Source organism: Kryptolebias marmoratus, linkage group LG20 (genome assembly GCF_001649575.2).
Source record: "Kryptolebias marmoratus isolate JLee-2015 linkage group LG20, ASM164957v2, whole genome shotgun sequence".
In the NCBI taxonomy this organism is placed as follows: Eukaryota; Metazoa; Chordata; class Actinopteri; order Cyprinodontiformes; family Rivulidae; genus Kryptolebias; species Kryptolebias marmoratus.
In genome coordinates this window covers 24,408,049-24,418,074 of record NC_051449.1, presented here as the reverse complement: position 1 = coordinate 24,418,074, position 10,026 = coordinate 24,408,049, and the positions used below count along the sequence as shown (strand labels likewise).

At 39.9% G+C, this 10,026-nt stretch overlaps 1 protein-coding gene across 1 annotated transcript in view; it reads right to left on the bottom strand.

Moving 5' to 3' along the window:
• Positions 1-10,026, bottom strand: part of paxip1 (PAX interacting (with transcription-activation domain) protein 1) — a 50,179-nt gene that overhangs the window by 21,388 nt on the left and 18,765 nt on the right. The window contains exons 11-14 of the mRNA XM_017436071.3: positions 7,929-8,024; positions 6,660-6,797; positions 4,811-4,932; positions 4,554-4,738 (exon numbers count right to left, since the gene is read on the bottom strand). Of these exons, the coding sequence (XP_017291560.1) occupies positions 4,554-4,738; positions 4,811-4,932; positions 6,660-6,797; positions 7,929-8,024 (541 nt within the window). The remainder of the gene's footprint in view (positions 1-4,553; positions 4,739-4,810; positions 4,933-6,659; positions 6,798-7,928; positions 8,025-10,026) is intronic.

Sequence of the window (10,026 nt, the reverse complement as noted above, 5' to 3'; positions counted from 1 at the left end):
CCTTCCCTCTTTCTCTATCTTAGTAATTACTACATCGGCTGTTTTAGTGGCCCACTAGTACCATTTAGAAATTCGGTACTGTTTAGTTTAGGTTTATCTTCCTGTACACTTAGTTTAGTTCTGTACATTTAATCATGTTTAGATCTGTTTAGTTTAGCTACTATTTTTGACTGTCTTAGCTCATGCTTAGATATGTCTGGTTTTACTTCGGCTGTATAGCGGGCCTGGGGTACTTTTAGGTAGTTCGGTACCGTTAGTTTTAGTTTTAGCATTGTCATGTTTTAGATTATTTAGCCTTCCTGTACACTTAGCTTAGTTACTGTACAATTAGTTATCATATTCACTGTTAGCTAGATTCTTCGTGCCTTGGTTTAGTAATATCATGTTTTAGTAGTTTAGTTATCCTGCACCTTGATTAGCATTGTCATGTTTTAGCTTAGTTATCTTGTCATGTTCTGTAACTCTGTCTGTAATTTTGTTCCTATGTTGTAAAGCACTTTGAGTCGCCTCGTGCTGAAAAGTGCTATATAAATAAATGTACCTACCTACCTATCTACCAAGTACCTTCCTGCATGTCTCTCTAATCACTGTGGCTGTAGTAGCCCAGTCAGCTGGAAGCTCTTTCTTACCACCCAGAGCCTTTAACAGCTCCTTTCTGAACTCCTCACAACATTCTTCTTTCCTCAACTTCCACCATTTGGTCCTCTTCTCTGCCCACACACAACAATGTAATGCCATCTGGCCATGCTCTCACTTGTCAACACCCTACAGTTCCCAATCTCCCTCAGGTTACCTCTTCTACACAGAATGTAGTCTACCTGTGTACTCCTTCCTCCACTCTTATAGGTCACCCTGTGTTCCTCCCTACTTTGGAAATAGGTGCTGACTACAGCCATTTCCATCCTTTTAGCAAAATCCACCACCATCTGTCCTTCCTGGTTCCTTTCCTTGATACCAAATCTGCCCATCACTTCCTGATCTCCTCTGTTTCGGACCACCACTGTCTCTTCCCTGAGAATACTCTGTATCACTTCATCAAACTCTTTCCAGAATTTCTTTCTCCTTCACTTTACATTCATAACCACTTGGATGTTGAATGTTGTCAGAGCATAACCACTGACAACATTTTAACATCAGACTTTTACTTCTACCTTCAAACACATCACTCTTGACACTCTTTTCACCTCAACTACATTTTTGGCTAACTCCTCCTTCAGGACCATCCCTATTCCATTTCTCTTCCCATCCACACCTTGGTAAAAAAGCGTAAATGTAATGAAGTTAAAATGTACTCTGAAATAGTTATTAACTCCACTGTGTTTTGTGAATTTTATTTTTTTGAAGTCTTTTATTTTGAAATATCATAAGCAGAAATGATGTACTGCACTTCGCTCCTCAGATAGTTTACTCTCCTTAGTAGATTGTATTGTTGCACCATTATCACTGTGTTGTAGGAAGATAATGTGACATGTTTTGTTATTTTAAAAGGAAACTATTTCCTTTCTGTTTGTTAACTCTTAAATAAGAAAAAAGAAACTGTAAATATTAAGACACTGTAAGGCTAACTTTGCTGCTGTGTACTGCGAGGGAGCCAAAAGTGCAGAAAAGAGAAGACAGCAGAGCAAATAAACACTGAAGAAACAGTATTTTGATGCTGTGTCGTCTGTCAAGTACAAGCATTGTAACATAAAACCTGCCCTAATGCTGCGAGCCTTGTTGCCCTTCCACTTGGTCTCTTGCACACATAACACATCTACCTTACCCCTCTGCATCATGTCCTCCAGCTCTCTGTCTTTGCCTGTCATTGTTCCTACTTTTAGTTGCTATCCTCAGTCCTACACTCTTGACTTTCCTCTTCTCCCTCTGTCTTCTGGCACGTTTCCCTCATCTTGGTCTTTGACCAACGGTAGCAAATTTCCACTGTCCCCCTGTTTGTCAACAGCACCGGTGGAGGTCGTTTTTAACCCAGGCCTTGACCAATCTGGCATTGTGTAGTTTGAATGGACTTACATTTTCGTTTTGGCAAAGAATCTTACGCCTTAGGCATCCGGCGTAAGATTCTTTGCCAAAACGAAAATGTAAGTCCATTCAAACTACACAATGCCAGATTGGTCAGGATGCGTTTCCTTGGGACCAGCACAAGATACACTGGTTTGTGCTCCCTAGTGGCTGATTTTCAATAGGGACAGAAAAAAAATATGATTCCCTGTGAGCAGCACTCCAATGGGTGTGTTTGAAGACCAAATTGGTATCTAAATTGAACCCAGATTTCAAGACAGGCAGCCACCATTACATTCTTAGTATAACTCTAAACAGAAGTGAAAAGGTGAGTATAAAAAAGCTTTCAAAGCTACTGGTTGAGCAGAAATTGCTTCTATACCCACCCATGACATTGGTCAACATCCCTCGAATGGATCTTTTGCAAAAAAAATGATTTAAGCATCAAGATGACATGGCTAGTGCAAAACCTTACTGCGTTTGATTGAACTGTTTAGGTTCTTACAATTCAAACTGGCAAACCTAATATCCCCACCTACACTAGGTGGTGACATCTTCAGCTGAGCCACAAATAAAAAAAAGTTTCAACGTGAGAAAATGAACAAAAACTGAATAATGAATAATAAAATTAATGATAATAATTTCATCACATTAAACACACAATAGGTGTAGAAATATGTGGTAGGTGCCAACCCAATTTCCTTTGGAACAAAATGAACCCTTCCAAATTTGGAAAGGAACCCCCCCCTAGCATAAGCATCTAACTAATGATGTGCTTCTGCTCCCCCCATCAAAGCAAAACTAAGTAGTAGTTTGAACATTCTACAAAATGATCTGAATAAATGTGTTATGTAATGAATGTGGAAACCTATAATAATATTCTTATTATTTTTCTTTCAGCTGTTCCCTTTTCAGAGGTCGCTAACTCGGTCTTCTGCGTCATCTGTTCTCACTCCAACTATCTACATGCCGTCTCTAACTGCTTCCAATAATCTCCTCTTTAGCCTTCTTCTATGTCTTTTTCCTGGCAGCTGCATCTCCTTCTACCAATATACCCACTGTCCCTCCTCTGCACATGTCCAAACCATCTCAGTCTGGCCTTTCTAACTTTATCTCCCAGTCGTTCAACCTGTGCTGTATCTCTGATGACCTCATTCTTAATCATATCAATCCTCGTCACTCCCAAGGAGAACCTCAACATCTTCAGCTCTGCCACTTCCAGTTGTCTCCTGTCTTTTTGTCAGTGCTACTGTCTCCAAACCATACAACACAGCAAAAGAAAATGCCTTAAACCAACAAAGGTTTGATTATGATACATTCATCAATCAGTGATGTGCTTTTAAACTCTGTGTTTTAAGTAAAAGATTGATGCCATAATCAGCCGAGTAAGTACTGTAACCAGAGACAAATCGAGCCCAAAGCTGATGTTATGTGCTTTAAGTGTAGTTCTCAGCCACACAGAAAAAAATACAAGGACCTCCAACATGTCTCAAAGTTAGGCTGCCTCCAGTTCTGAAATCATCTTGGGTTTCTTGTTGACAAACTCCAAAGTTAGGTCTGCATCTTCACACATGGGTCTGGCTGTTAGACATGGTGTGTAAAGTAGTCAGGTACCTGACAAATTGACCATTTGTACAGCCTCCTTCACTGGAATGAAAGTGGCCCTTGTCTGGCCACAGTTGGTGTGAAATCCTGTTGTGCAGCAAAGGGAAAGCCTCTCCAGCATGGCACAGAATAGTATTCCTGGTTTGAAATTGTCACCTTAATGAACATTAGTTGTAGTAGCTTGCTTTCCCTTGGTTTAGCACATACAGTGCGACTGACCCTGTTCAGGCCGGGCTTCTCCTCAAGACTCAGGAATTTCTTAAGAAACTTAGCCATAAAATCAAGAATCTTATATTATCTATATAAATAAACAATAAAAGAGTATAAATTTGGAGAATATATCTATATATATATCCATATCTAAACATACGCATACATACATACATACATACATTCAGAGCAACTGCCATAGGAAGACCTTAACTTTCAAACACACGCCGCTTTTACAAAACTTGTTCTAGACAAATTCACAATTTATTTTACCAAAATTTACAAATTATACAGGAATAGGGGAAAAATATTGCACAGATTTAGTTTCTTACTTTGTGATTTTTTTTTTGTCTTCATGACTTTTCAATGATCTGCTTTAAATTTCAAACATTCATCTAAATAAAAAAAAGCTTATTAGCCAAAATGCTTGTTTAAAAAAATATAGAAATTGCTTATTTTAGTCTAAAGCTCTGGCATGAAAATCAATATGAATTCTTTCAAGGAAGCAAATGCTTATTGAATTTGTTTTGTTTTGTATGAGCTTGTTTCTTCTAAGAGTGATTAGAAACTGTTATATGGCTATGTGGGGGTCTTTGTTATGATCTTTAAAGTGATTCATAAAGAAGGGCTGCTGCTGTCAGGGAGTGCTTGTGCTATGATTGAGGTGATACTAACTTTATCCATCAGTGGTCTTCAGTATGTTCCTAAAAGCCAACACAAAGTGTTGTGGTTGGACATACCCAGCAGATTGTGGACCAGCTGAGGGTTGGGTGTCAGTGGCTCAGGATGAGTGAAGATGGAGTATCTGCTGTGCTGAATCTGTCTCAGAGCTTCAAAGTTCCCCATCAGAATATCACAAAGCCACTGAGCATTGACACATGGGATCTTCCACTCCTTAGCCTTCTCATACTTTAGTCCACTGGGTCTGAGGAGAGAACAACATGTAGCTGCTGTTGCTGACTGAACATGAACTTCATCTTCATCTTTACAATCTTACTCTTTACAGATGAGGACCGTGTTACTGCGGCACAAGTATCCTGTGTATCTGGCACCAGCCAGGTAAGCCATCAGCTTCAGATCATCCCTGTCAGCATCCACAAAGCCAGTCACTGATACAATCTGAGAGAAGAGACAGAGAAACATACAGTAAGTCAGACAGAGACATACAGGGATCCCACAGACATCAGCAGGACAACTGTCTGAGAGGTTCCATGTTTGACATATGTAGTGAAGCAGGACCCAGGAACTGACTAACATGACTGCAGACAAAATACAGATGAGTTGGACTCTATAAATGTCTTTGGTAGGTATTCAGTTAGGAAAGGATCTGATAGCTGTTACAAAAAAAACAAAACAACAACAATTTGTAGACCAACTAATCCTGTGACAAATATTCAACAAAATAAAACTATGGTGCTGAGAAATGACTAAAATTACTTGACTTTCAAAATGGTTACTGCTTGCTAGATAGCCAGTTTGGGACTAAATAAATTAACAGGGACTGTGACATTCATTATGAGTCTGCACTAAAGCTCATGAAAGCCAAGTAGCTTTTATAAGGGGTCTGTAACTGGAGCCTCAGCGGTAGTTCAGAAGTCGGTGCAGCAAAGCCTTGGTCCATAGACTTCTGCGGAGGAGCTGCAGCTGGCTAAACAATTGCCCCTTTTACACGCACCCTAACGGTCCCGGGTCCACTCTACTCGGCTCGCTTTGCGAGCGTTTACATCTGCATTTTTTCGTGGCCGGTCCCTGCTTCTTTGGTCCCTGCTTCGGAGTAGGGCCAGCCGGGCCAGCCCTGCTTCGTGGGTGGCACAAGCTTAGCTCCTGTTCACTCATTGGTCGTGGGTGTGACCAGATGCAAGCATAAAGAGCGAAGGTAGGAATATAAACAACAGCGTTAGCTTAACCTGCAACGTTTATGCCGTCTGTCCCCCAGCTGAAGGCGCTGTAAAGCCTGAAATCTCCGGCTGATAACAGCTGTCCTACTCAGTGCAACAATTGCGGCATCCAGAGCATTTCTTCCACTGCGCCTCTCTTCCTGAAGTCTCAGGAGAATCCCCATAAGTTTAAAAAACAGCAACAACACAGGGTCAACGTTGTCCATAGCGCTTTCATAGTTTACACAACTTGCGCTATGTTTGCGCACCGCTGCCCCGCCCCCCACAACACGAGGAGACGTTCCTCTGCTACCGACCAAACTGGCCGGTGTAAACGCAATGCATCCTTTATCGAGCTGAGCCGAGTAGAGTGGAGTAGAGCGGGACTTTTGAATTAGGGCCCATGTAAAAGAGGCATATGTAGACAAACTCTAATCTAGATTTAATTCTTCAACAGTGGCTTTCTCTTTGCCACTCTTCCATAAAGTTTACACTGGCGAAGAACCTGGGCAACAGTTGTTGCATGCAGTCTCTCCCATTTCTCCTACTAAAGCTTGGAACTCTCTTTCAGAGTGCTCATAGTTGTCTTGGTAGCCTCTCTCAGTATTCTCCTTCTTACACTGTTTCAAAACTTGATTATTGATCTAATTATTGTTAGTAAGTATTATATATATATATACTGTATATTCAGCAGATCGACTGTTATAGTAAACAGTGTATCTCCCTGCACCAATATGTCTATAGTCACTGTTGACTTGTGTTGGTCTGGGGATTTGAACCTGCGACCTCCTGACCACAAGCTCACCACTCCCCACAATGCATAACCTGCAGTGGAAACCAGTCACTGAGCTGCATCATGGATCCAATGGTAGACAGAATGTAGCAGGAACAAAGTATTGCATGATTATGGGAAAAAAAGCAGCTGTTAGAAGACAAAATATCACAATTGGTGTTGGGAGGTTGACCTACATGCTGAGAGCATGGTTTGGCCCCTGGAGGGAAAGCAAAGGGCAGATGTAATGTTCGATGAGGTGGAACCATCTTCTTCTTCTTCAGCACAGTGCTGAGCCAGTGTGCAGTCACACAGCGTTTCCCTTCTCGAAGCGCCTGGCAAAACAAACAAACAAACAAAAAAAACCCCATCACATTCATTCTTTTCACTTCAGATACAGACAGAGAATTTTGTTTGTCTGTACCCTTCCACAATTAACAAAAAAACAAAACAAAACAAAATACAAACAAATCTTATGTGACTGGAGCCAAAAAGCTCCGGTTTAGTCTCATTAGTCCATCAGTCCCAGAAACCTTGGGGCTTGTCAACATGCATTTTGGTGAATTCTTGTCTGTCTTCTTTGTGTTTTTCTGTACCTATGAACCCTATTATGATTTAAAATGTGATGGATGGTTCAATCAGAAAGTGGACAGGCTGTGACCTAAATAGTTTTGACCTTTGGCTATAGCTCTATAGCTTGCAATAGTTTTGTATGATTTCCTTGGCTATTATTCTACTATTCTACAACAAACAATATTTATCTATAATTTACACTATCCGTCTGATTAACATGGAGTTTCATTTCCTCTTGCATCCACATCCTGGAATGTTGGGTACAGTCCGATGAACCTTCCACATTTTAAAACTAGTCAGCTGTGGTCAGAGGAACATGAAGCTGCTTCGAGATGGTCTTGTAGCCTTTAGCTTTAACATAAATGTCTATAATCTAGTTTCTGAGCTCATCAGAAAGCTCTCACCTTTGGTTCCTCTGCTCCATGTTCAGTGTGGTGATCAAAAACCATACCAAACTATCATGTGGTTGTTTGTTCCTTTTAAATAGGTTGATGAAAAACTTAAAGGCTCCGGTGATACTAATTAAGGTTAAACACTAAGTTTAAAACATGACTATAAAATGCAAAGATTAATAGTCCAAATCTGCCAATACTATTATAGCATATCTTTACCTATAATAATCATTCCTGTTCATAATATTTTTTTTATCACTAAAGGCATGCACATCTATATTAGATAACTGGGTTTCTAATATTTTTATATTAGATAATCACATTTCACAAGAAATGAAGCTGTATAAGAGGCCAACTAATTTGCCAGCATCTGTATTTGGTGATTGCTGGTTTCATATCTTTCTTTTGGCAATAATAGTTACAGAAGCAAAATTAACTTGTAAGAGCACTCTGGTTCATGCAACATAATTTACAGAGGCACAGACCTGCAGATGTTCTCACCTGTACATACATGTTGCTGACTTGACTCTCACACAGCAGGTGAGTGCAGCAGCTGGTCAGGGTAGGGTCAACAACACCCCCACATGCCTGGATAACCTGAGGAAGGAGTTTGGGAAGGGGGTGCAGGGAAGACACTGTATGTTGAAGCAGTTTGTTTTCATTCTTTTATCAATGGTACCTGCCACAGAAATGCATAGAGAGCAATGAATTTCAATGAAGGCACCTAATGTTTTTCACCTCTAAACTGGACTCTTTAGATCTTTATTACTCTTACACCATCTTTAATGTGGACTAAATGGAAGAGTGAAACCTCTCAAAAAATCAGAACGAGTAGCTCGGCGGCAGATGCTAAAACAAAACCTAAAGAAAACAAATCAAATTGTCTACCTTGGCAAACACAAAAATGGCTGAAAACCTAAACACAACTTTAATCAAAGCTAGATTTATAAGAGTACCATTTATGCATTTGTTTGTCGTGTTTTAAAAATCTTCTCTCCTTTAAGACAAGGAAATACTTGTAATGAAATACTTTTATCATTGTTGTTTATCTTGACCCCATCTTTCTCTTTTGTGAGGTCCACAATGACAGGCCACAGAATTCTGCATCATAATTGGTTAAAATTGGCGTATGTGGCCAAAACCCTATTCTCAAAACTGCAAACAGGTAGGAAGTGAAGTTTTTGTCATCATGTCCTGCATGTCTCATTACTTTATTTTTTTTTAAGTTAAAGTGTTGTTAAAGATATGTAACACTGATTGGTCTCTGCATCTCATACAATGTCACAGTGCTAAAACAAGTTTAGCTGTCGTTTCCCTCCAGTAAAATCACATTTTGTTATTTTACCAGTTCAGTAAGTACCTGTCAGTTCAGTGTTGCTCCAGCTTGCTCGCCTCTCCTCCAATCAAACTCAGTTCCAGTGGTCTGCCATAAGCTCACCTCGAGGTGGATTTAACTCCAGTTTCAACCTTACACCTTGGTCTTATTCTGTCCCAGAAAACTCTAGTGACTTCCTGGCTGACCCATTTTTTCCTCTAAAGAAAAGCCAAGTTCAGCAGACCACCTGCTGAACACCATCTCACCACCAGAGTATTCATCAGAAAGGCAGTTATGACTCCACCTGGGCTCCACACTCTCCAAGCTCTGTCGGGGTTCAACTGGGACTTCACCTGAGAAGACCAGTTACAGATGAGGGAACCATTCCAGCCTGTGGCTTTGGACCTCAAAGTAGGAACACAATCTTTTCTCCTGGTGGTAATTCTCCTGATATAGTGCATACTGGCATCTGGCTATAACTTCAATTTGGTGGCCAGTTGTTAAATTTTGAATTCTCATAAATCACATTAACTCCCTCCAAGACTACAACAAGTTGATAGATTGCCAAATTTTAGCTCTACTCGCTTGATTAATCAGCTCCAATAATATGTAGTTTATTAAATCCATCTTCCCTCTAAATTCTTTGGATGCAGTATTTTCTTGTCTTAAACTGTTGTAGTTTCCTATTATGAAAGTAGTTACATTCACTGGTTTATAAACCAAGTTATTTCTACTACAATAATTTCAGAGGTTCTTTTAAAGTTCTATTGTTGATTTTGTGATTCATAGTGACACTAGCTGTCTAAAAATCAAGGTGAACACAGTTGTTCCACTACCATTGTTCCAAGTATTCATTATAAGTTCAAGGGTTAAATGTCTTATTTCATATATCTTCTTCAAAACTCCTTGCACCTACATTGTATGGTTTTAAGTTGTGTAATAAATTGTTAAATTTGAGTAATTGTGGAATCCTGGTTTTCAATGTGTGGAGATAGTCACTCATTCAGTGAATTTCTCCTTCTGATTACCTTAAGACTGATTTATTAAACTAATTTGTTTTAATGATAAACAAAAAGGTGCCCCTTTACAAGTACAAATCAGTCACTCCATTTAATCATTAGCTTTAACCAGGGGTGGAAATTAGCACCCACCACCGGCCAAATGCGGGTAAATATTTGAAGTGGCGGGTGAATTTGATCAACACACACGCCACTGTGGCGGGTTGGCAATTTGAACAGAAAAGGTGTTATTTGTCCTCCTGACATATAGGGGGCAGTAATGTGC